Source organism: Macaca fascicularis, chromosome 9, assembly GCF_037993035.2.
Source record: "Macaca fascicularis isolate 582-1 chromosome 9, T2T-MFA8v1.1".
Taxonomy (NCBI): domain Eukaryota; kingdom Metazoa; phylum Chordata; class Mammalia; order Primates; family Cercopithecidae; genus Macaca; species Macaca fascicularis.
In genome coordinates, this window is record NC_088383.1 from 78,508,320 (window position 1) to 78,536,143 (window position 27,824).

Sequence of the window (27,824 nt, forward strand, 5' to 3'; positions counted from 1 at the left end):
TGTGGTGGCTCACACCGGTAATCCTAGCACTTAGGGAGGCCAAGGCAGGTGGATTGCCTGAGCTTAGGAGTTCAAGACCAGCCTGGGCAACATGGTGAAACCCTGTTTCTACTAGAAATAGAAAAAATTAGCTGGGTGTGGTGATGCACGCCTGTAATCCCAGCTACTCTATTCAGGAGACTGAGGCATGAGAATTACTTGAACCCAGAAGGTGGTGGTTTATGTAATTGCACCACTGCACTCCATCCTGGGCAACAGAACAAGACTCTGTCTTAAAAGCCAAAAGAAATTAATAAGGGGTAGTTTGTGTATTGATATTTTGAGGATCATAGACACTTGAGTAAATACTACTGAGTTATACTATTTTGTTTCTTTTTTCCTTTTTTTTTTTTTTTGAGACAAGAGTCTCACCCTGTCACCCAGGCTGGAGTGCAGTGGTGCGATCTCAGCTTAGTGCGACCTCCGCCTCCCGGGTTCAAGCGATTCTCCTGCCTCAGCCTCCCAAGTAGCTGGGATTACAGGCATGCGCCACCACACCTGGCTAATTTTGTATTTTTGGTAGAGACAGAGTTTCACCACGTTGGCCAGGCTGATCTCAAACTCCTGACCTTGTGGTCTGCCCGCTTTGGCCTCCCAAAGTGATGGGATTACAGCCATGAGCCACCATTATACTTTTAAAACCAGCCCTGCCCCTCCCAAAATGATAAGCTGACCTTAAAATGTAGAATGCATGTGTTTGATCGTACTTCTCTACTCTTATTTTGCATTTGCTGTTATTTTCACACCAATCTGAATAAAATTTTGGCTTAGTGTGTTGTTGATAAACTGTGTATCCACTGTTATACAGTGCTTGACTATGAGAGAAATTTATACCTCAAGAAAATCAAGGACAAATATATATATATATCATATATGTTTGAAATTGTATATAACTGATAAGTTGTGGAGAACAAAAAAAGGAACATTTAAAATGGAAGCCATTGCGGTTATCTATCTTTATCTGTCAAAACAAAATGCAAAAACAACTCCTTTTCCTTGTTTGTTAATGCTTGCACTCACTTAGGTTCAGACCTTAGATTCATTTTAGGGTCTGTTTCTTTCCTGTAGCACCCACATTGAGCCAGTTGCCAGATTTTGGTTATTTTTCTCAGTGACTGTCTTGTTAATTTCTTTTGCAAATAGCTCGTGTAACTTTGAGCTAATTACTTTGAACTATTGGGCCCTTAGTTTCCTCTTCTCTCAATCTAAAATTCTTTGTTTTCATTCTGGGCTATTACTGGTGTGCATGAGAACTGTGGCCAGTAGCTCTTTAACTGGTCTCCCTGCTCCACTTCATTCTTCTTATTAATTCTAGGTTAATCTTTCCAAGGTATATTTCAGTTTCCCTGTCTTGAAATTTGCCCAGCTAAAGTACCATCTCCGTCATTACTCCTTGGTCACTCTTATAAGAATTCAAGTCACACATTTTGAACTATCAAGTACAGTCCATGGAATTCAGTAAGTTAATAAATTGCATCACTGTCTTCCCATTACAATTATCTTCCCTACCGTGTCATCTCCTGGATGGTAGAAAACCTTGTCTTAACATGTCTTTGCTAAAACCACAGTGAAATACTGTGGTGCACATAGAAGGAACTCAGGGCAGGGTTGTTGAAAGAGCACAGGATCAATGTGTTTTATTGGTTGTGTCTTAGGAAAGGAAGATCATAGACTCTTGTTTTAATGAACTTGATCACCATCAGCTAAATTACAGTGAAAATTTTAAAATTTAAAACTCTACTAATATATTCTGAGGGTTCATTCTTGCTTGTCTTTGAAAGAAATTGAGCTAAAGGAACTATATGATTGTATTGTATTATGTTGGAGTCTTTATATTTTACCTTTACCTCTTCTTTCCTCTTCAAAGCAATTAATTTTAGCAGTTCATAGACATCCAAGTAGTACTTCTTTAAAAGAAAGGGGCCAGGCGTGGTGGCTTACACCTGTAATCCCAGCACTTTGGGAGGCTGAGGCCGGTGGATCTCCTCAGGAGTTCGAGACCAGCCTGGTCCAGCATGGTGAAACCCCGCCTCTACTAAAAATACAAAAATTAGTCAGGCATGGTGGCCAGTTCTGTAATCCCAGGTAGTCGGGAGACTGGGGCAGGAGAATCGCTTGAACCCGGGAGGCAGAGGTTGCAGTGAGCCGAGACGTGCTACTGCACTACAGCCTGGGCAACAGAGCGAGACTCTGTCTCAAAAAAAAAAAAAAAAAAAGGATATTGTAATGCCCCTAAGTAAAAATAAAACTATATTTTGGAAGTAAGTTATTGAAACATAACTATGTTATATTTGAATATTAACAAAAGGACAGCGGTTCAATAAATAGGGAAATGTTTATAACTTAGTGCCTTTATCTGTGAAGCTTAAGGATAATGGCAAACTTTCCTCATGGTGTTATGAGGGTTAAATAAGATTAAGTAATTAAAGTGCTAAGCTTAGTGCCAGGCACATAAGCTCTTTATATATGTTAACTGTATTCCTCTATATAAATAGAATATATAAAAGGGGTATGAACTTGTCAACATATCCATTACAAAGAATTTCTTAATCTTGTTAGTTGTTTCGTCATATAAACATTTTATTGTTTGCTGTCAACTAAGACATGTAAGTTACTTTATATTAACTTTAGATTTTATCAGGGAACCCACTGAAATACTTTCTTGCCTATGGATTGTACCATTCCAAATTCCTACTGGTAATTATTAGTAATAATTAGAGGGAATAAAAATTTTCATTTAATTTATTGATGGTTTAGTTTTGTTTCTTTAATTCTGAATTTGTCTTATAGTTTGTGATGATTGTTAAGTACGTGATGTTAGATATCCTTCTAAAAGTATCAGTTACCACCATCCTGGGCAACATGGTGAAACTCTGTCCCTACTAAAAATACAAAAATAGCCAGGCATGGTGGCACATGTGTGTAATCCCAGCTACTCGGGAGCCTGAGTCAGGAGAATCGCTTGAGCCTGGGAGGCAGAGGTTGCAGTGAGCCGAGATCGTGCCACTGCACTCCTGCCTGGGCAACAGAGCGAGACTCTGTCTCAAAAAATAGAAACAATATAAAAAATAAAAATAAATATAAAAGTATTAGTAAACAATAGTTGTACTTTGTTTTATTTAAACAATAATTTCACTATTATTTTTCAGTAATAGGGAATTTTATGGCTTGAGTGAAGTAGCCTTTGGTTATTTGTTTTCTCTGCAACAAAATTAGCAATGTAATTATTTAAAGTTAGAAACAAATCTGAATTACTCATTGATGTTATTCACTAATCCCAAGTGATTAATATCTTTATCTTTAAAAAGTCAGAATCATGAAATGGGACAGATGTGCGCCTCATGCCTGTAATCCCAACATTTTGGGAGGCTGAGGTGGGTGGATCACTTGAGGTCAGGAGTTTGAGACCAGCCTGGCCAACATGGTGAAACCTCATCTCTACTAAAAATGCAAAAAATTAGCTGGGCGTGGTGTTGCCAGGTGGGTGTGGTTAGCTGAGAGAATTTCTTGAACCTGGGAGGTGGAGGTTGCAGTGAGCTGAGATTGCACCACTGCACTCCAGCCTGACCAACAGAGTTAGTGAAACTCGGTCTCAAAAAAAATAAAATAAAATAAAATACTTCAACTACACATTCAGTTATTTAATAAAACAAAGAAGAAGAAAAGAAAAATTAAAAAACATTTATAAAAAACCAGTGTTAAATTTGGTAATCATTTTCCGAATCTTTTATCTGCATACATGTATAAGAATGGAGCTCTACAATACCTTTTTTATTTTATAGTATGGTATCTTGAGAACTTTAAAGTTAAATTTTTAGACATGGATTTTAGGTATACTTTGCATTGCCCTAGTTTAGAGTTTTGAGTTGTTCAGAGAGAAGGGGAGGGGAAATCTGTATTTTTAACAACTAATGAGGCATGGTAGGACAGAGGATTTTGAAACTTAAGGTCTGGTGGAGTTGAAATGATCTCTTTAAAATAGGTATTTGACAAAGTATATTCCTTCTGACCTCAGTATTAAAATTTTTCAATGTGGATATACTTGTTGCTCTTCATAACTGTGGGTTCTAGATCCTGTTAACATGAACATAAAATATCAACAGAGATTTTTGTTCTCTGTATAAAATGACCAATGTTTTAGTTTGTGGTAATTCCTAGACATGGGCATTCACAGAACTGCCAAATACTTGAGTCAGCAGATGTGCACTTTACCAGTGGAGATTTAAGGCAGTGCTCTGCCTTTTTGTTCTAGCAGTCATTGCAAACAAGTGGCCTTTTTGTGATGTATTTAATGCCACATTTTTTTTTGCATGTTTTGCCAATCTTACTGATGATTTTACTGTTTAAAATGGTCCCCAGGCCGGGTGCTGTGGCTCAAACCTGTAATCCCAGCACTTTGGGAGGTTTACTTGAGTCCAGGAGTTCAAGACCAGCCTGGGCAAAATAGGGAGACCCCTATCTCTGCAAATAATTAAAAAATTAGTGGGGTGTCGTGGCTCATGTCCGTGGTCCCAGCTACTCAGGAGGCTGAAGCAGGAGGATCACCTGAGCCTGGGAGGTTGCTACTGCAGTGAGCTGTAATTTCACCACTGCACTCCATCCTGGGCGACAGAGAGACCTGGTCTCAAAAAAAAAAAAAAAAAAAAAAGTAATACTTAAATATATACTAAATGAGATGTTTTTAAACAGAAACATCCCTAAAACAAGATTATGTATTTATCAGTTGACAAAAATGTTCTGACCAGAGGCTTGCAGGAACCTTACCTTGTATTTTCTTTAGGGGCAATAATTCAATATTTGCTAAGTCAGTGTTCATGGTGACTTTATAGGACATAACTACTGCACATAGTGAGAATTGATTATTCCTAGCTAGACTAGAATAAAAAGACTAAAATAATAAGTGGAAGAATGATGTGGTTTCTTAGAAGGATGATGCGGTAGTGAAATAAACCATCAGTATTTAGCATCCTTCTGTTTCTTTGTGCATTGTACAGAATATTGTGTCATCTTTTAAGACATTATAAAATAAGTCTGGAGTCTCTATCTTTGTAGCTTTTATTTTCCTTTTTTGTAGCTTTTGTTGACCACAATTAAAACTATAGGATTTTTTCATTCTTTGTTCATAATGGCAAAGAGAAGAAAATTGACAGAGGGAGATGTTTCACAATTCAGACATATCAGAGAGAGCAGCACTTTATGATGGTGAAATTGATCATATAAATGAACTCTTACACAATGAATTGGAGATGATGATACTCTATGAATTTTCACAAGCTTAATTGATAATATTTCTGAGGTCCCAGAGGACATAGGATATTCTTACCCAGTTACTCATTCAGCAGGAAGTACTTTGTTATGTAATATTTTGCAACAAGAACCTGGCCCAATCTATCCTGTATGTGAGACAGTATTCTTTTTTTTTAATGATGTTTGTGCAGAAAAATGTACTTGATGTAGTTTGTAAGCAAACAAACACTAAAGTTGGATTTGCCTACAAAGGTGATTGGAAGGAAGGACACAGATGATGTAGAAATGAAAATTTTCATTAGGTCGATCATTGTAATTGTTTTAAAAATAAGCCTAAAAATGAAAGTTTTTCTTTTATGAAGCAAAGAAGGATGCCCTCTTTCTCTTCGGTAAAATGATGCGCCATTAGTGTTTTCAAAAGTATGATTAATGATAGAACCAGAAGTAGTGATGAATAAGGACCTATTAGAGATGTATTCAAAGTCGTTATCTACAAAGTGGGTATGTTTCATCTGTATAGCACTTTATCTTTTCAGGTTTTGCCTATGTCTCTGACAAATGAATTCAAAAGCCAATCTTTTCTATTTGTGTTTTCCTTTTTGTGCCTCTGAAAATTAAATGTCTCATTTCTTCTTTGCTTGAAGAGAAATACTGTGACTCATAAATACTGATAGAATACAATGATTTTTTTTTCACACTTTTTATATGAACATTTTGAAGCATAAAGAAAAGTTGAGGCCAGGCACAGTGGCTCATGCCTGTAATCTCAACACTTTGGGAGGCCGAGGCAGTTGTGTTGCTTGAGCTCATGAGTTCGAGACCACCCTGGGCAACCTAGTGAAACCCTATCTCTGAAAAATACAAAAAATTAGCCTATAGTCTCAGCTACTCAGGAGGCTGAGGTGGGAGGACCACTTGAGCCCCGGAGGCGGGGTTGCAGTGAGCCGAGATCATGCCACTGCACTCCAGCCTGGGTAACAGAGTGAGATCCTGTCTCAAAAAAGAAAGAAAAGTTGAAAGAATAGTGTTAACATTGGCCGGGCGCGGTGGCTCACGCCTGTAATCCCAGCACTTTGGGAGGCCAAGGCAGGCAGATCACGAGGTCAGGAGGTTAAGACCATCCTGGCTAACACGGTGAAACCCCGTCTCTACTAAAAATACAAAAAAAAAAAAAAAAAGCCAGGCATGGTGGCGGGCGCCTGTAGTCCCAGATACTCGGGAGGCTGAGGCAGGAGAATGGGGTGAACCCAGGAGGCGGAGTTTGCAGTGAGCCGAGAGCGCGCCACTGCGCTCCAGCCTGGGCGACAGAGCGAGACTCCGTCTCAAAAAAACAACAAAAAAAGTGTTAACATTTTGCCATATATTTTATCTGTATGTGTTCATATTTTTAAATAACATAGCTTTTTATTTCTTAATTACTATTGACTATAATGATTATATGCTGTTATTAAACCTTTCCAACAAGTTTAGCATCAAGCATTTGTGATTTCAACATCTTTTAACCCTTATTTATCAAAGGATTCAATAATTTTTTTAATGGACTTGCATGGCAAGGTTTTTTTGTTGTTTTTTTGGGTCTTCTTTGGGTTTTTCTACTTATCGTCAATTGATGTGGTTTCATGCCCCTTAACTCTCCGTTTTCTAATTGTGTGATTGGCCTTTAAAGGTGCATGTATTTTGGTGATAAAAAGTTAATAGTACACAGTACCTGGAACATAGTAAACAATAAATGTTTGCTGTTGGATTTGGCATGAGTTTTTTTTGTATCCCTTTCTTACATGGAGCATTACTGGGCCAGGCTGTGTAAGTGAATTTTTTTGTTTGTTTTGTTGGATTCATTTATTTCTCTTCATTCTTGCTTGTCATTCATTATCTCCCTTTTTAGGCCATCTTGATTTGAGTATTCAACCAGAATTTGACTTGGATGTAAAATGTCTCAACAAACCATTGATATGACTTTCTAGGATACTGGGGAAAAATGGTTGAGTTTATTCATTTTGATGAGCCATTTGGAAAAAATAGATAATATTTTAAAAATTGTAGTGAAGTTATCAGTTTTGTGTATTTGATGTCTGAAAAGTCAACTATTAAATATTATTCTCAAGTCATGTGTTTTTATAATAATGTATTGCTGAAGTCATTATCCATTTTCAAAGTTAGTATCCCAATAATTGGATGGGGCTAAAATTCTGAAAGAACCAAAATTATCTTTAGTGTTTAGTATGTTGAAAAAAATTAAAGAGCTCAGATTAGTTTTAAAATGAAAACATGAAAACAATGGTTTTAATACATTCTGTTAACTACTTACTCTAAGGATCTGTTTCTTTTGTATTTTTTAAGTTACATTTTGTTTATTGTTTGTTTTGAAAAGACAGTATATTCACATGGTTCAAACATCAAAGCAATTTAAATATACATTGAGAAGCTTAGCTCTTACATTTGACCACGCTATATTGTTCCCTCTGCCTATATCCCTTCTAAATAACTACGCTTGTTAGTTGTTTTTTTGTTTTTGAGAAAGGGTCTCACTTCAGTTGCCCAGGCTGGAGTGCAGTGGTACAATCTTGGTCACTGCAGCCGCAGCCTCCCGGGATCAGGCGATTCTCCTATCTCAGCCTTCCAAGTAGCTGGGACTATAGGTGTACATGGTTAATTTTTTGTTTTTTTTAAGTGGAAATGGGGTTTTGCCATGTTGTCCGGGCTGGTCCTGAACTCCTGGACTCAAGCAATCTGCCTGCCTCAGCCTCCCAAAGTACTGGGATTACAGGCATAAGCCACTGCATCTGGCCTTGTTTGTTTTTTGTTTTGAGACAGTCTCACTCTCTCCCAGGCTGGAGTGCAGTGGCACAATCACGGCTCACTGTAGCCCTGACCTCCTAGGCTCAAGAGATCCTCCCACCTCAGTTCCCTGAGTAGTGGAAACTATAAGCATTTGCCACCATGCCTGGCTAATTTTTAATTTTTTTGTAGGTATAGAGTCTCATTATGTTGCCAAGACTGGTCTCGAACTCCTGGATTCAAGCCATCCTCCCACCTTGGCCTCCCAAAGCGCTAGGTGGCGTGAGCCACTGTGCCTGTTCATATGTTTTTTGTGTATCTTTCCAAAGTTTTTTTTTTTTTTTTTTTTTGAGACAGTCTCACTCTGTCACCCAGGCTGGAGTGCTGGAGTGCAGTGGTGTGAACTTGGCTTGCTACAACCTCTGCCTCCTGGATTCAGGCAATTCTCATATTGAGATTACAGACACCCTCCACTCAGGCTGGTGTCTAACTCCTGGCCTTGCCTCCCAAAGTCCTGGGATTACAGGTGTGAGTCACTGTGCCCGACCTATCTTTCCAAAGTTTTTAAAATGTAGATACAATATTAGCAAATATGAATATGTTTTCTTCTTCCTCTTACACAAAAAATAGCAAATCACGTACACTATTCCACATCTTATCATTTTTTCTTCACCACTGGATAATATACCCTGGGGATCTTTTCATAACAACGTGTAGTTTCCTCTTTTCTTTCTTTATTTTTTTCAAATTGCAGAGCGTAATATTTCAGTGTGTAGATGGAATCTTTTGGATACTGGAGAATTTCCAGTCTTTTGCTATTGTATATAGTGCTGCAAATATATATGTACACATACACAGAGGTATATCTGTAGGACAGATTCCTGGAATTGGAATTGCTAGGTCTGAAGGGTGAATGCATGTGGGTTTTGTTAGATATTGCCACATTTCTCTTCATAGAGGTTGTACTGTTTTGTTCTTAGACAAACAGTGTACAAGAGTGCCTTTTTCTCCCATGAACTGTTGTCAAACTTTTTGATTTTTATCAGGTGAATAAATTATATCTTGGTATGTGGGTTTTTTAAAACACAAATTTAAAAAATACCCTTTCTTTTTAGAGCAGTTTTTTAGGTTCAGGGCAAAACTGAGCAGAAAATAAAGAGTTCCCTTCTACTTCCTGTCTCCCACCATGCACCACTTCCCCAGCTTTCTGGATGTCCTGCAGCATGATGGCATATTTGTTAAAATCAACGAATCTACACTGACATATCATTATCACCCAAATTCCATAGTTTACTTTAGCATTCATTTTTAGTGTTACACATTAAATGGATTTTAACAAATGTATAATGACATGTATCCATCATTGTAATATCAGGCAGAATAGTTTCACTGTCCTCAAAATCCCCTATTCTCTGCCTATTCATCCCTCCCTCCCTTTATCCCCTGGCAACCACTAATTATTTTACTGTCTCCATCATTGTGCCTTTTCCAACTTGTCATATAGTTGGGATCATATAGTTTGTAGCCTTTTCATATTGGCTTTTTTTTACTAAGTATTAAGTACATTTCCTCTATGTCTTTTCATGGCTCGGTAGCTCATTTCTTTTTAGCACTAAATATTCCATTGTCAGGATGTACCACAGTTTATCCATTCACCTACTAAAGGATGTCTTGGGTGCTTCTGGGTTTTGGCAATTATAAATAAAACTGCTGGAAACTTCCATGTGGGCTGGGTATGGTGGCTCATGCCTGTAAATCCTAACACTTTGAGAGGCTGAGGTGGGAAGATCGCTCGAACCCAGGAGTTCATGACCAGCCTGGGCAACATAGTGAGACCCTGTCACTACAAGAAATTAAAAGATTAGCTGGGTATGGTGGCCTGTGCTTATAGTCCCAGCTACTCTGGAGGCTGAGGTGGGAAGATTGCTTGAGCCTGGGAGGCTGCAGTGAGCCATGATTATGCCACTGCACTTCAGCCTGGCAACAGAGTGAGACCCTGTCTCAAAAAAAAAAAAAAAAAAAACCACCATGTGCAGGTGTTTATGTGGACATAAGTGTTTGAGTAACTATCAAGGAATTGGGTCATATAGTAAGAGTATATTTAGTTTTGTCAGAATCTGCCAAACTGTTTTCCAAAGTGGCTGTACTATTTTGCATTCCCACCAGCAATGAAGGAGAGTTCCTGTTGCTTCACATCCTTGCCAGCATCTGGTGGTGTCAGTGTTTTGTCTTGTGGCCGTTCTAATAGGTGTATAGTGGTATTTTTTTTTAAGTTGTAATTCCCAGGAGACATAAGTTGAACATCTGTTTGTATGCTTGCTTGCCATTTGTGTGTCTTCCTTGAGGAGGTGTCAGTTTTGGTCTTTTACCTGTTTTTAAAATGGGATTGTTTGTTTTCTTCTTGTTATTCAGTTTTGTTTTGTTTTTTTTTAATTTATTTATTGTTATTATACTTTAAGTTGTAGGGTACATGTGCATAACGTGCAGGTTTGTTACGTATGTATACTTGTGCCATGTTGGTGTGCTGCACCCATCAACTCGTCATTTCCATCAGGTATAACTCCCAATGCAATCCCTCCCCCGTCCCCATGATAGGCCCTGGTGTGTGATGTTCCCCTTCCTGAGTCCAAGTGATCTCATTGTTCAGTTCCCACCTATGAGTGAGAACATGCGGTGTTTGGTTTTCTGTTCTTGTGATAGTTTGCTAAGAATGATGGTTTCCAGCTGCATCCATGTCCCTACAAAGGACACAAACTCATCCTTTTTTATGGCTGCATAGTATTCCATGGTGTATATGTGCCACATTTTCTTAATCCAGTCTGTCACTGATGGACATTTGGGTTGATTCCAAGTCTTTGCTATTGTGAATAGTGCTGCAATAAACATACGTATGCATGTGTCTTTATAGCAGCATAATTTATAATCCTTTGGGTATATACCCAGTAATGGGATGGCTGGGTCATATGGTACATCAAGTTCTAGATCCTTGAGGAATCGCCATACTGTTTTCTATAATGGTTGAACTAGTTTACAATCCCACCAACAGTGTAAAAGTGTTCCTATTTCTCCACATCCTCTCCAGCACCTGTTGTTTCCTGACTTTTTAATGATCGCCATTCTAACTGGTGTGAGATGGTATCTCATTGTGGTTTTGATTTGCATTTCTCTGATGGCCAGTGATGATGAGCATTTTTTCATGTGTCTGTTGGCTGTATGAATGTCTTCTTTTGAGAAATGTCTGTTCATATCCTTTGCCCACTTTTTGATGGGGTTGTTATTCAGTTTTAAGCTTTCTTTGTTTACTTTGGATTAACACTTTATCAGCTGTATCTTTTGCAAATATTTTCCCCCGGACTATGGCTTGTCTTCTTACTCTCCTGATAGATTTTTTAATGAAGCTTAACCCATATGGGAAAGTGCAAAATTGAAAATACGTGTATAGCTTGATGAGTTTTCTAAGCTAATCTATTATTGGCTTCTCAGTGTAGTTTGAATTTGCATTTCTCTACAGGCCATTTCTGTTTTTTTTCTCTGAACTTCTGGTTCACATCTCTTACCCACTTGTCATGTGAATTACTGACCTTTTTTTTTCCCCTAGGAAATCAATAAAAACTGGGGATGGTATTTTGTCTGAGATGAATAATATTTTTTGCCTCCTTTTTTTCATCAGTTTTTTGACTTTGCTGTTGGTTTTGCTATAACAATTAACTTGAATTTCCTCAAATGGATACATGGAATCTCCTTCTCAGGACTCAGCTAGTTTTCACTGTTTTCCAAAATTCTTCATGTTTGTTGTTGTTGTTGTTGTTGTTTTGGAGACACGGTCTCACTCTGTGGCCCATGAAGGAATACAGTGGCACGATCACAGCTCACCGTAGCTTCAACTGCCTGGGCTCAAGTGATTCTTCCCCCTCTGTCTCCCCACAGGTGTATGCCACCATGCTTGGCTAATTTTTAAAAAAAATTATTTGTAGAGACGAGGTCTCACTATGTTGCCCAGGCTGGTCTCAAACTCCGGGGTTCAAGTGATCCTCCCACTTTGGCTTCCGCAAGTGCTGGGATTACAGGCGTGAACTACCTGGCCTGGACTACCTTTTAAGGTTTACATAAATAGCTCATTTTCTTTTAGTGCTTTTTGTATATGTTTATCTTAGCATTTAGTCACAATCTTTATCTCACCTGTTTTTCCGTAGGTCATAAACTCATTGAGGGCTAGGATGCTTGTTTTATTCTCTCTCTGTCCATGCTTGGAGCACGAGAAGTGTACAATACAACTGTTGAATATAAATGATTGCTTCTTTGTTTCTTCGATTTGGTGCCTTTGACTTTACAACCATTGCTTTCTTTACAGCTGATGCTATTAATTTGTTATTGTTGAACCAACCAAGCAGTCTTACTTACCCCCCTTGTCATCCTGTCATTTTCTGCTACTTCCTTTGAGGATTGTTCTGGAGAGACCTTGACTTTTTCTGGAACCTCTGTGAGAGATAACAGATCTTTCAAACATTTACTTCTTCATAATTAAGGTTTATGGGAATGTTTTGATATAAACAAATGATGCTTTACTTCTAAGTATTTTTTCTTTTCTTTTTTTGGGGGGGAACAGTGTCATATCTTATTTTCCTTTTTTGTTTTTGTATGTTTCTGTAAAATAATTTTTTATAAGCTATACAAAAAGTGAGGTATTAGTGTAATAAACTTCCATGTACTGGAAGCTTCAGGAGTAGGTAAGTACTTAATACATCATTAGAGTTATGCAGGTTACTAGAGGCTATCTAGGGCTAACTTCCCACTCCAAAATGCAAGATAGTAATTTAGATACAATTTGAATTTCTGTATCGATAGGAATTTTAGCCTCTTTGGTTCAGTCTGTTTCGTTATTGAACAGCTGTATTTGTAAATTGAGCTAAACTATGCCTCTGAAGAAACCCTGATCCAGTTTTAACCGCTTTCAACATAAGACTTTTAGTTTGTTGAAGACAATGATTATAGCTTTCTTATTAAGCTGAAATAAAGTTAATTTTAAATGGCATCTTTTAAAAAACTTGTGGTACTAGTAAAAAAAAAACTGACAAACACATCTTGAGGACTAAGAGAAACAAATTCACTTTCCTTATTGATTTGTCAATTGATGGCTACTGGTAGTAGGGCCAGTATTTTAAGTTAATTTCTGATTTAAAACTTGAACATATTTTAACCACGTAAGCAGTTTTTATATCTTTTAGTATTAAGTTGGCAGTCCACAAATGGAAACCCTGTCAGTCATGGTTTACAGCCTTTCAGTTCTCTACTCACCATATCTAATAGATGCTTTATTTATGAGATCTTTAAAAATTTTGCTTTCCATTCAGAAATTGCTAATTCAGATTATTTCCTTAATTTCCTTTTTTTATCTTGAGACAGGGTCTGGCTTTGTCACCCAGGCTGGATTGCAGTGGCATGATCTCAGCTTACTGCAACCTCCATCTCCCAGACTCAAGCGATTCTCCTGCCTTAGCCTTTCCCGAATAGCTGGGATCACAGGCGTGCACCACCACACACCCAGCTAATTTTTGTATTTTTAGTAGAGACGGGGTTACATCATTTTGGCCAGGCTGGTCTCGAACTCCTGACCTAAAGCGATCCGCCCTCCTTGGCCTCCAAAATGCTGGTATTATGGGTGTGAGCCAGCACACCAGGCCTATATCCTTAATTTCAGAATCACTTCATGGCAGCGTATACATTGTAATATATGTGTCAGTTATAATCTTATTGTTAAAATCAAGCAGCCCAGGTTATTTAAATGATTTCTTCTTCTTCTTCTTTTTTTTTTTCCACCTGGACTCTTTTATTAGTAATAGATTTGAATAGAAGGTACATTCTGAGAGAATCTTTATAAGCCCTTAACTTCTTCATGAAAATGTTCAGGTCACTTAATATTCTGAGTTGATTTTGCCCTGTAATATATTTATCTGTGGTTTACCACAATGAGAATTACGTATGGAACATGTTTGTTGAATAGTTTAAAATAACTGGTTATATCTAGCATTATGTTTAAGCATTTCTTTAGCTTGTTTGTATAAAATGAAGAATGTGTTTTGTTCTTATTGGAAATTCAAAACTAGAATGCAGTTATCTTTTTCCTTGATTTCTGTACTAGAATGCAATATCTCTTTTCTTGATTTCTGTAGAGCAGGTTGTTGCCCTGGATGCCCAAAATATCGTAGCTGTTTCATGTGGAGAAGCTCATACGTTAGCGCTAAATGACAAAGGCCAGGTGTATGCTTGGGGTCTCGATTCTGATGGACAGCTTGGCCTGCTAGGATCAGAGGAATGCATCAGAGTACCCAGGTAACAAAGGTGACCAGAAAGAGGTCCTTAACAATCTTTTAAAATAAATTTATTAATCTATGTCATTCTGCTTATCTTTGGGCATGTAAGAGTTGACATCTCATTATTTCTCCCCTTTGAGTCCTTTGATAAGAGTTTGGTTCTTGCTTATGATGTTAGTTGAGCTATTGATTGGTTTGCTATTTTTATATACTCTATATTTTCTCTATAATCAATAGAATTTATGTTTGTAAATAAAAAAGGAATAGGGAATACTTCATTACAAATTCTTTTAGTCGGTTAGACTAATTTAAACAACTATCTTGAGTATTCCTGCTATTGAAATATTTATTAAATTATTGATTTGTTGAATGTTTTTCACTAACTTGTCTTTTTTTAGTCTTTATTGTTTCTGTTGAGTATAGAAGTCTAACGTGCTTACTGTAAAAAGAATGTAGTCAGTTTCCACTTTTTACATAGCAGTGACCACGATTTAATTAATTCATCATATAATTATTTCACAATTAAAAAATAAGCAGTGCCTCATCCATGTTTTAGTCTTACACAGTTACAGAGGGCATAATCATTTTTTGTTTGTTTGTTTTTGAGACGGAGTCTCACACTGTTGTCCGGGCTGGAGTGCAATGGTGTGATCTCGGCTCACTGCAACCTCTGCCTCTCGGTTTCAAGCCATTCACCTGCCTCAGCCTCCCGAGTAGCTGGGATTACAGGCTCCCGCCACCACATCTGGCTAATTTTTTGTATTTTTAGTAGAGATGGGGTTTCATCATGTTGGCCAGGCTGGTCTCGAACTCCTGACTTCAAGATTTGCCCACTTTGGCCTCCCAAAGTACTGGGATTACAGACATGAGTCACCATGCCTGGCTAATCATTGTTTTAATATTAAAAACTCCAACAGCATGAATTACGTAGGTGAAGAATATACAGATTTAAAGAAAAGTATTCAGTTTATTTTATATACATAAATAATACATTAACTCATACTTAGTTTTAAAATTTATACAAATTCTGACCTCTTTAAACTCTTTTGTTCTTTTTCCTAGTAATAGTTGTAGGGATAAAAGAACTATACTGGGACCAAGGTTTTTTTTTTTTAAAGACAGAATTTTGCTTTTGTTGCCCAAGCTGGAGTGGAGTGGCGCGATCTTGGCTCACCACAACCTCCGCCTCCCGGGTTCAAGCAGTTTTCCTGCCTCAGCCTCCTGAGTAGCTGGGATTACAGGCATGCGCCACCACACCTGGCTAATTTTGTATTTTTTTTAGTAGAGACGGGGTTTCTCCATGTTGGTCAGGGTGGTCTCGAACTCCAGACCTAAGGTGATCTGCCCACCTCAGCCTCCCAGAGTGCTGTGATTACAGGCGTGAGCCACTTTGCCCAGCTGGAACCAAAGTATTCTTAAGTTAATTTTAGATTTACTGCAGATGACATTTTTCTACACATCTTTATGTATTTTGTTTTTAACATTGATAAAGTTTGTTTTGGTTTGAGAATGAGGATGTAACTACTAGAATAAGAAAATGGAGCATAGGAACTCTTAATTTGACATGTTATATCATGTTAATAATGAACTATCTGTTGAGACTTTCATTTTTTTAATTGAACTTATAACCAAATTCCACAAAACTCCCCAATTTGCTTACCCTTTGTTTCTTCTGCATTAATGCACACAATTCCCAGTGTGCTTTTGATTCCTCTTAATGATGGAACTTTTGGGAGAAAAAAAAATTTTTTTCTTAAGTTAAAGCATTCATAAAAGCATAATGACCTCACATTTGACCCACCCTCTACTCTTTTTATTTCTTCTCACAAGTAATTCTTATAGAACAGGATTTTAAATTTAAGATTTTAGGCTGGGTGCAGTGGCTCACGCCTGTAATCTCAGCACTTTTGGAGGCCGAGCAGGGTGGATCACGAGGTCAGGAGTTTGAGACCACCCTGGCTAACATGGTGAAACACTGTCTCTACTCAAAATACAAAAAATTAGCTGGGCATGGTGGCAGGCGCCTGTAGTCCCAGCTCCGCGGGAGGCTGAGGCAGGAGTATGGCATGAACCCGGAAGGCGGAGCTTTCAATGAGCCAAGATCGTGCCACTGCACTCCAGCCTGGGCGACAGAGCGAGACTCCATCTCAAAAAAAAAAAAAAAAAAAGATTAAAAAAACTGTGTTTTTAGGATGAAAAGATATTTGTATGTTAGATCTTCTAAGTCTGTATTCTCAAAACCATGATTCATGGCAAAATTTTCTAGTTTCCTTTATTTTTACTCTACCAGTCTGATGATTCTCATACTTAAATTTTTGTTGATGTTCACCTTTAAGGGATTTTAGCCAGTAATACATAGGTAAATAATAAATGAAAAGAAAGTTAATTATAAGGAGAGAATTTTATTATTTACAAAATTTATATGAGGGTTGTCCAATAATAACTATGAACCTGGATGGGGACCTGAAAGAGAATTTACTTGAGTTCTTTGGTTTAAACATCTTTATTTTTGTATGTGTTCAACATCTGTATTAACTTTAAGCTGTATGTTAAGGTATTTCTGCTTTTCATCCTTCTCAATTTTTCAAAATTTGATGGCTTGATCTGATTTGTTGTAACATATACATAGTTTTTACTGATATTATCAGGTTTTAAAGGGCCATTTAGTATTTCAGTGGAAATGTATTTTTATAAAAGGAAGAGTGCCAAGTGAGTTTTAGTTTTAATTTCAGTACCAAATCATTCTTTAGATGTAAGGTGTTTATAGATTTTTGTTTGTTTTTTGAGACAGGGTCTCACTATGTCACCCAGGCTGGTTTGTAGTGGCATGCTCACAGCTCACTGCAGCCTCGACCTCCTGGACTCAAGTCATCCTCCCATCACAGCCTCCCTAGTAGGTGGGACTACAGGCATGTACCACTATGCTTGGCCAATTTTTGTATTTTTTGTAGAGACGGAGTTTCACCATGTTGCCCAGGCTGGTCTTGAATTCCTGGACTCAAGGGATTCACTGGCTTTGGCCTCCCAAAGTGTTGGGATTACAGGCGTGAGCCACTGTGTTCTGCCTAGTGTTTATAGATTTTCGTAAGAGTAATCAGAATAGGCTGGGTGTGGTGGCTCACACCTGTAATCCCAGCACTTCGGGAGGCCGAGGTGGGTGGACCACAAGGTCAGGAGTTCAAGACCAGCCTTGCCAAGATGGTGAAACCCCGTCTCTACTAAAAATACAAAAAATTAGCCAGGCAGGTGCCTGTAATCCCAGCTGCTCGGGAGGCTGAGGCAGAGAATTGCTTGAACCTGGGAGGCCGAAGTTGCAGTGAGCTGAGATTGCGCCATTGCATTCTAGCCTGGGCGACAGAGCGAGACTCCATCTCAAAAAAATTTTAAAAAAAAGAGTAATCAGAAAAGTGAAGATTCACATTAGGTTATACTTTTGTGACAACAAAATCCATTTTTTATGCCAATGGATGGATAATATTAAAGAAGAATGTGAAAATAATAATAGGATATAACTGAAACTAATTAGTTTGATAATGAATTCTTTCCTACTTCTAATTTTGTTTTGTTTTGAAGTCACTACTTTGGGAAAGACCAGGTATTTTAAATAGTGTCTGTAGACCTGCATTTCTGGCTAGATTTTAATGTAGAATATATATTACACCTTTTTATTTAAAAAAAATTAACCCAAATTTTATTATCTTAGTTTAATGTAAGTGGAAATACATAACTTTGCACACAGACTTCAGAAAAATAATTGTTGGCAATAAAGATGTAGTCTATCTTCTAAAAGTTCTGCTTCTTGGACATATGCATTAAGAAATTATGGCAAGATAGTATAAGATTATTATTTTTGTGAGTACAGCAATTTCTGGACTATACAAACTAAACATATTTGAATTATTGGCTTGGTCACAAATACAATTTATTTTCTTGTTATTCATTTTAAAATATATTACAATTCCTGCCTAATTTTAGCATCTGAAAATTTGGAACATTATAGATTAAAAAGAAAAAGAGTAGTTTTTAATGGTATAGACTAGATCCGTTGTTAGTCTAAATTTTTCATTTTTTTTTTTTAATCAACTCCCCTGTTCTGAGATAAATTTTTCAAAATTGAAATGAGTTGGTGTTAAGATTTTTCTGAAATAACTAGGAAAGTTGTGGCTTAACTGGAAAATAGAAAATTGTTAATTGTGTTTAATTGGCAAAATATTTAATACTTTAGCTCCTCAAATGTTTGATTACATATTATAAACTGTTTACTAATCGTTAACATTAGTGGTTGGAATTTTGTCTTCAGAATCATAACTAGCAATGCCTGATTTCTGCCTGTATTGCCACTACGCGTTAAGTTGGAAAAACAGAAGAATATAATAGTGTACACATTCCATAATTAATATGCTTTAGCAGAGTCCCAAAGGAAGGATGTATAAATTTGATTTCCAATGCGTGTGTGTGTGTGTATATATATATATATATTTTTAATTTCCAAAATTTATTCTGGCTTCTTTTCCTTTTTTTTTTTTGAGACGAAATTTCACTCTGTCGCCCAGGCAGGAGTGCAGTGGTGCAATCTGGGCTCACTGCAACCTCCGCCTCCTGGGTTCAAGCCATTCTCCTACCTCAGCCTCCCAAGTAGCTGGGACTACAGGCACCCGCCACCATGCCCAGTTAATTTTTGCATTTTTAGTAGGGATGGAGTTTCACCATATTGTCCAGGCTGGTCTTGACCTCCTGACCTTATGATCCGCCCGCCTCAGCCTCCCAAAGTGCTGGGATTACAGGTTTGAGCCACCGCGCCCAGCCTTTCTTTTGCTTTTCTGTTCAGTGTATTCCAATCTTCAAAAATTAAAAATGATTAAACACATTATCTTTTTTATGTGACAAAGGGGATTACTTTTGATGAATTCTAAAAAATTTAATTATATTCTAATTTATCTCTTTAGGAAAAATGGAACATGGGAACTTTGTTTTACCATTCACAATATTTTTTAATTTCTGAAAGCTAAAACAAAGAAAACAAAGCCAGTATCTCCCCATTCTTCAGGGTATTAATACATTTATATGAAGATGAAAGGGGATAGTTTTTTCTTTAACACAGTAATGACACAGAAGAATATATTTCCTGGTCTCTGTAGTAGATAATGGCAAAAGATATTAGCATTTATATGTATTACAAGCCTTATGTTAGTATTTTGGAAAGGAGAGTAACTGAATATAAATTGCTATGCAAATTTAGAAGATTTTTGGCAAAATTTGTGACTAATACTGAAGCCTCCAAGACCTTACAAATTTATTTATCCTTTAACAGTTTATTCATTACATATTATTAATTCGGCACTATAGCAGGTGCCAGGCATTATCATGGGTGTAAGACACATGGTTTGCCTTCACAGAACTTACTGTTTAGCAGAGGAGACAAATATTCAATGAATAGGTACCCTAGTAGTTAGTAGCGATAAATGCTATGAAGGAAGAAACATAGAGTACTGTGAGAATGTAGTATTTTGAAATGTTTCTTTTGCAAAATTGTGCTTGATACCCGGAATAGTGTTTTTTTCCCTAAAATACTTAATATGCTGAACAGGTCAGTGTATCATCTGCCTAGTACACATAAGCAATAACAGTAAATGTTTAGTAATTTGAGCATAGTTATGTATGTTCATATATTTTTTATTCCTTCCTCTGTTTGCATTTCCAGTGTTTGATTTTGCTATTTCAAAGAAATGGCATTTTGTTAAGTGAAAATTTGAAGGTGCATTGGATCCTGCTAATTTGTTGGATTCTGATAAATTGTAGCAGTACAATTCTCAAGTTTCGTAGTTAAGAGCATAACTCCACTAAATAAAAATATTTTTAATACAATAATATGGAATTAGAGTAACTCTCCTTTTTCCTGCTCAAAATTTGATTTGCTGAAGCTGCCTCCCGAAAATCATGTGTGTCGACTCTGTGGTCAGAATATGCTCCGGACTCTCTTATGGCAGAATCAGGTCAGGTGACAGTATCAGGTAAAGGGAAATAAGAAACATATTGTGTACCTCCCTATCCCCCCGTTTTTTTCTTTTTTTTCTTTTTTTTTTTTTTTTTTGAGACAGGGTCTTACTCTGTCACCCAGTCTGGAGTGCAACGGTGTGATCTTGGCTTACCGCAGCCTCTGCTTCCCCGGGTCCAAGTGATTTTCCTGCCTCAGCTTCCCGAGTAGCTGGGACTACAGTGTGCCACCACACGTGGCTGATTTTTTTTTTTTTTTTTTTTTTTTGTATTTTCAGTAGAGGCAGGGTTTCACCAGGTTGGCCAGGCTGGTCTCAAACTCCTGACTGACCTCAAGTGATCTGCCCATCTCGGTCTCCAAAAGTGCTGGGATTATAGTGACCCACCTGTAATCCGTATCCGGCGTCCCCCTTTTTTTTCCTTGAAAACATTCATTCAGGAAAAACAGTAACATGACCAGGCAAAGGGAAAGAACCTATGGAGATGCTGGGATGGTTGATGTACATACAAAGTTAATTGATTTTTGTAATGTTTTAAAAATGAGCCTTTAAAATTGTGTGGTGGTAAAACAAAACTCAGGAAAGAGGGGAAAGAAATTACAAAAGTATAAGGACAAAATACAAAAGAGAAGAAAATAAGACTTAACATATTAGTAGTGATTGTTAAAACTGTGAATTGAGTAAATTTCCCGAGTAAAAAAATTGAATGTCCCTGATTTAGACATAAAGTAAAAGGATAGCTTGTAAGGAATAGGTTTCATAATTTGAGAGTTGGTAGAACATATAAGAATCCCTGTTGGTTCTTAAGAAACCTGATAAAGGAGAACATACATTAAACTAGGCAAAATACCAGTTTTAGGCAAGTTAGATAATGTACATTTGCTTTCCAGATGTATTGCCAAGTTTCTAACTGTAAGCTGATTTAAAAACACTTTTTTATAATGAAAGAAAATGTCTGAATTATAAGAGCACTCTGAGGAATACTTGAGGTATGAGCGTAGCTCACTTTGCTTAAATACTGTCTTTCCAAGATGTGTTCTTATCACCCCTTTTAACTTTATTTTTTTGTATCTTGCTCTTGTTTACTGATTTTAGCATAAATTTTTGGTATGCTAAAATTGGGCTTGTATGAAAAAAATAATATGACCTATATGCATATAGTAGTCCATCAATAAATAACATAAATAGCATTCAAGATCAGTTTGTTAAATGGAATTAACTGATCTTGATCTGTCTTCTTCTTTTCTAGAAATATTAAAAGTTTGTCAGATATCCAGATTATACAGGTTGCTTGTGGTTACTATCATTCACTTGCACTTTCTAAAGGTAAGCATTAGTTTTTATTTTATTTTTCTTCAGTTTTATTACTTGGTACTTTTTTTATTGTGCATATAGTTCTCCAACTTCGTTCATCTTTCTCCAAGATTACCCTGGTTCTTGATTCTTTTTATTTCCATGTAACTTTTAGAATTAACTTGTCAGTCTGTATACACACACACACACACACACACACACACAGCTAGGAATTTGATTGGAATTTCATTGTCTCTATAAATCAATTAAGGATATTGAACGTTTCAATTCTAGAACACGGTATATTTGTCCATTTAAGTCTCCCTTTAATTTTTTCCATTAGCATTTTGTTTTACCTGGACAGGTTTTAAACACCTTCGATTAGACTTTCCCCTAGGTATTTGATTTTTTGTTGTGAATGGCGTCATTTTTTGTTTATTATGTAGACATGAAATTGATTTTTGTGTCTGTTTATTAAACTGTTAAAAACTCTTCATAGCTGCAACTGGAGAGGATTGCTTCCCCAATCTCATTTAATCTCATAGATGAACTTTCTATGCATAGAAATAAAGAAGGCTAAACATCATATTTATTAGCTTTGTATGCATTCCTCTCTTACCAATTTAACTTACTAGTATTCTAGCTAAGGATTAGAATATGGGCTAGTAAAGAATCTGCCATATGTATGTTTTTTACCATTAAAATAAATAGGTTTGCTGGGTGAGGTGGCTCACGCCTATAATCCTGGCACTTTGGGAGGCCGAGATGGGGGAATCACCTGAGGTCAGGAGTTTGAGACCAGCCTGGCCAACATGGTGAAACCCTCTCTCTACTAAAAATACAAAAAATTAGCCGGCGTGGTGGCACACACCTGTAGTCCCAGCTACTTGGGAGGCTGAGGCAGGAAAATTGCTTGAACCCAGGAGGTGGAGGTTGCAGTGAGCCAAGATCGCGCCACTACACTCCAGCCTGGGTGACACAGTGAGACTCTGTCTCAAAAAAACAAAAAGAAGAAATAGGTTCCATTTGCTCCGTTGTTACTATTTAGTGTTACTATTTAGTGAAGCCTACTACAAATAAAACACTAAGCTAGAATCATGGGGAAGCACCGATAAATTAAGAGACAGGTTTAGGGATCATACAGTCTAGTGAAAGAGACAGATGTCCAAGTAAATAACTGTAGTTTGAGGCAGAAAAAAGTATGTATTATTTCTGACAAGGTAAAAGTAAAATACTGTGATGATATAATTGTTTCTAATTGATATAATTGGTAACAGTAAGGAGGAGGGGATTAGTATTTGATGCAAGTCTTTAAAGATTTTTTTTTAAATTAATAATTGGAGAAATGCTGAGAAGGACAAGGAGAAACGTTGAGTGGCTAAGGGAGTTATGCTAGTGTAAAGGCATAGAGTTAAGAAAGTGGTGTATTTGACATGTAGTTTTATGTGGGTGTTGTGAGAGAATGGGAGACATACTCATACTTCAGTTTAGGCTGAAATAAAAAGAGAAATCTGTTATAAAGGGCCTTAAATGTCATATTAAGGAACTTGGACTTCTGTAGGCAGTTAGGAACATGGAATCTCTGTGTATGCTTTGTTGTTTTGCCAACTCCTCTTTTGATATTTTGGTAGGTGGATCTAACATAAATTTAAACTCAGAGGTTTTACTGAGGACAGTTTCATATTGACCTTTTTTTTTTTTTTTTGGCTTACTCAGCTTTATGCTGTAGGCAATATGTTATTCATTTGTTAATTTTTTTTTTTTTTTTTTTTTTTTTTTGTGATGGAATCTCGCTCTGTCGCCCAGCCTGGAGTGCAGTAGTGCGATCTCGGCTCACTGCAAGCTCCGCCTTCTGGGTTCACGCCATTCTCCTGCCTCAGCCTCCCGAGTAGCTGGGACTACAGGGGCCCGCCACCACGCCCTGCTAGTTTTTTGTATTTTTTTTTTTAGTAGAGATAGGGTTTCACCATGTTGGTCTCTATCTCCTGACCTCGTGATCCTCCCGCCTTGACCTCCCAAAGTGCTGGGATTACAGGCGTGAGCTACCGTGCCCGGCCACTAAACATTTTTTAGAGCCCTTAGTATGAACTAGGCATACTACAGCATACAGTAATAAGCAGTATACTACTTACTAGCCCTCGTGATATAGTCGTTCAAATAATGATATAGTTAGATACTATGGTAAGGGCTATAAAGAAAAACTTCAGGGTATTTAGAACATACAGCAGAGGTACTAGACCTAATCTAGGAGATCAGGGAAGGAAGGTTCCTACTGGGAGAGAGTTGAAATGAACTGGACAAAGATGAGGAGAAGGTTTAGGTAGAGAGAACAGCAAGTGTGTGAGAAGTGGCCATTGGAGAATATAAAGGAAGGCAAGTATGGCTAGAGTATAGCGAGTGAGGGAAGAGACTGATATGAGAAGAGATTGGAAACATAGGTAGATCATACAGCATCTTATAGGCCTGGTTTAAAGTGTTTATCCCAAGAGCAATGAGAAAGCACTGAAATATATTTTTTGGGGTGAGCAATATTATCAAACCTGCATTTTTACAGTATCTCTATACATGTATACAAATGTCTGTTTATATGCACATAGAACATTTTTTGAAGGACTTACCAGTAATTGGTGAGAGTGGTTGTCTCAGGATGGGTGTGGTGGCTCATGCCTGTAATCCTACCACTTTGGGAGGCTGAGGTGGGCGGGTCGCTAGGTCAGGAGTTCAAGACCAGCCTGTCCAAATGGTGAAACTCTATCTCTGCTAAGAATATTAAAAAAAAATTAGCCAGATGTGGTGGCACATGCCTGTAATCCCAGCTGCTCAGGAGGCTGAGGCAGGAGAATCACTTGAACCTGGGAGATGGAGGTTGCAACAAGCAAAGATTGCACCACTACACTCCAACCTGGGCGACAGAGCAAGACTCCATCTCAAAAAAAAAAAAAAAAAAGAGTGGCTGTCTCTCGAAAGAGGAACCAGGATTCTGATTTTTTTTGGAAGGAAGCTTACTTTTAAGTGTGTACTGTTTTGTAATTTCAATTAAAAAACTCAGTTATTAGTGTATCAGTTATTTAGTGCCAGTTGTTAGTTTAATAAAAGGATGTCTAAAGTTGCAAAATACGATGGCAGTATGGGAGCAAAAGTGACAGGCAGGGGAAGCTATTATAGGAATCAGTTAAGATGGTGAGGAATGGGTCTATTTGCCGTATTTTTCTTTAGAAAGAAAACTGTATATAAATTGGTGATATATGATAGATTGGATATCTGTGAAGTTAAAAAAAAAAAAAAGAGAGGAGTATTAAGGAAGACTCCCTAGGTTTATAATTGTAGCTACTGAGTCAGTTATGATGTTATTTACCAAAATGGGGAACACTGGAAAGAGGTCCAGGGAAGTAGGATGGGGGTAATGAATTCAGTTTGGGGCATCCTAAGTTAGAAGTTCCTTTGAAATTTCCAAGTATAGATGTCAGGCAAACAATGGGTTATGTGGGTTTTTTCCTCAGGAGAGGTTTGGGCTAGTGATAAAATTTTGAATGTGATCAGCAGATAGTTACTGAAGTTTGAGCTTGAATGAGTACCTCTTGGGAGAAACTACAGAATAAAAATGAGACTTGAGGAATATTAAAAGGAGACTGTTGAGGAGCATAAGGAAATGAGATTACTCCTTGTTATATGACTCACCTGTTCCTCTGTGTAGTCAATCAAACTTAAAGTATACTAATACTGAATGTTCTTCTAGGTAGTAGTATATGTTCATATAAGAAAAATAAGCATAATTGCTAAAAATAATATTTATATTATTTTGATGATAGGAAGAATGTCCCAAAATAATACTCTTTGTATGAAATTTTAAATGAAATGATTATTTTCAAATTAAATTTTTTGCATATAAGAAAAATGGTTAATTTTTCCGTTATTGTTTTACAGCAAGTGAAGTCTTCTGTTGGGGACAGAATAAATATGGCCAATTGGGTTTAGGTACTGACTGTAAAAAGCAAACTTCACCACAGCTGATTAAGTCTTTGCTTGGAATCCCTTTCATGCAAGTTGCAGCAGGAGGAGCCCATAGTTTTGTACTCACACTTTCTGGAGCTATCTTTGGATGGGGACGCAACAAGTTTGGTCAGCTAGGTCTTAATGATGAAAATGGTAGGTTCTCATTATGTATAGTTTAAGTGTGTTTTTTAAAAGAGATGATCTTTTGAGATAGATCAGTGATTCTTAGTATAAGAGAGAAATGTATGTTCCCTGGTGTAGAGGTGGGGATAAGATGTTATTTAAAAATTCCATTTGAGGCCGGGCGCGGTGGCTCAAGCCTGTAATCCCAGCACTTTGGGAGGCCGAGACGGGCGGATCACGAGGTCAGGAGATCAAGACCATCCTGGCTAACACGGTGAAACCCCGTCTCTACTAAAAATACAAAAAAAAAATTAGCCGGGCGAGGTGGCGGGCGCCTGTAGTCCCAGCTACACGGGAGGCTGAGGCAGGAGAATGGCGTAAACCCGGGAGGCGGAGCTTGCAGGGAGCTGAGATCCGGCCACTGCACTCCAGCCCGGGCGACAGAGCGAGACTCCGTCTCAACAAAAAAAAAAAAAAAAAAAAAAAAAAAAAAAAAAAAAAAAAAAAAAAAAATTCCATTTGAGGAATGCAGTGGGAAGACACAAAATATCCTTTTTTCATTAAAGAACTATAAAAAGTATATCTGGACAACATCTTTAGTATTGGATGTTTATTAAAAGACAGTTGAAAAACATTACTTCAAATTGTTAATCCACTGTTGGCCACTGTTAGTGGAAGGAAGCTGTAAAATTATTCTGGGGAAGTAACATGAAGTGTTAATCTTTGAGTTTTTCAAGGAAATATTTAAATGATTTGGATTAAATTAATCTTTGGTTGGGCTTCACTTTTAACATTGATGCTAAAGTCTTAAAAATAAACATTTTGAATTTGAAAAAATTAAAATTGAAACAAGTTGGGATCTTGGAACTTAATTTTCATGATTACATTGAGTTGAATGCCAGTATTTGACTTACAAAAGCTAATTTCTTATAGTTCAATATAATTGTAATGACTGAAATGGACAAAAGTGAGTTGTTAATCTGATAACGATTAGTAATGACAAACAAAGAAAGAATACCTTGTTTTTCCTAAGAAGAATATGTCATATTAGGATATCATGTATCTTTTCTGCTACAAAACAGCCTAAAGTACATTTTTTTTTCCAGGCTTTTAAGTAGGCTCCTGTTGGTATAACTATCATGAAGTGAATATAAAGAATGATGTGTATATGTGGAAAATTAGAAGCAGTTAAATAATTTTGAAATTCCTTGATTGCTGAGTCCTGCGTAGACTGGCATATTGGCTGTTTAGCGCTTAACTCTTTAAGTCCCTCCTTTATCACAATAGTATGGATAGGCCTGGGAACCCGACTTAGGAAGCTTGTACTACAAAATCATTGAATCATAGTTAAAATTATTTACTCACAACTATCTACTGAGCTTGGGAAGCTGTAGAGGAAACACATCTAGATGAGTTTTAATTTTTAAAATATTATTAACATCTCTTGTTGGAATTTTCAGATAGGTATGTTCCTAATTTACTAAAGTCACTAAGATCTCAGAAAATAGTTTATATTTGTTGTGGAGAAGATCATACTGCTGCACTAACCAAGGTATTGTACTTTTAAAACTTCTTTATTATTGCTCATCATGGTTCTTTCATAATTAATGAATGTTCTCATGATATTTTCTCAAGTTTTAACTTGAGTATTATTGGTATTTCAAACATAATTTATCTGGGAAAAAAGACTTAGATTATTCTTGAAAATAATTTACCTAATTTTTCAACTTTATGTTATAAAATGTGAATTGATACACTATTATATGTAATAATAGTATATTGCTGAATTTCTCAGCTTTATATGAAATGCTGCTTAAGTCATACTTTGAATAAAATTATTCCATTTTAGTTCATTAGGCTTGCCATGATACATGTATCAAACCCATTTATATTGTGTAGCTCAGCCTAATTTGAATGTAGTTTCCATTTGGCTTATAAATACTTCATACAAGCAATAGAGGAGATGAATCTGTCTGTTATTCATAGGCCAAGTATTGTGCAAGCAGTTATAGTGAGCTTTGATCAGAGTTTTATCAATGGCTTTAAC

At 37.0% G+C, this 27,824-nt stretch overlaps 1 protein-coding gene across 35 annotated transcripts in view; it reads left to right on the forward strand.

Annotated features, from left to right (window-relative positions):
• Window positions 1–27,824, forward strand: part of HERC4 (HECT and RLD domain containing E3 ubiquitin protein ligase 4) — a 154,157-nt gene that overhangs the window by 16,374 nt on the left and 109,959 nt on the right. For 30 of the 35 annotated variants that reach the window (XR_012417880.1, XR_012417885.1, XR_012417881.1 and 27 more), the window contains 4 exons: window positions 14,235–14,394; window positions 21,618–21,694; window positions 25,586–25,807; window positions 27,238–27,329. Coding sequence is in view for 20 of the 35 variants with exons in the window: in XM_074001988.1 (XP_073858089.1) it covers window positions 14,235–14,394; window positions 21,618–21,694; window positions 25,586–25,807; window positions 27,238–27,329 (551 nt within the window). In the remaining 15 variants the exon portion in view is untranslated. Of the gene's footprint in view, window positions 1–14,234; window positions 14,395–21,617; window positions 21,695–25,585; window positions 25,954–26,301; window positions 27,330–27,824 lie in introns of those variants that run through there. The other 5 variants (XM_074001996.1, XM_074001997.1, XM_074001992.1 and 2 more) reach the window with 3 other exon arrangements.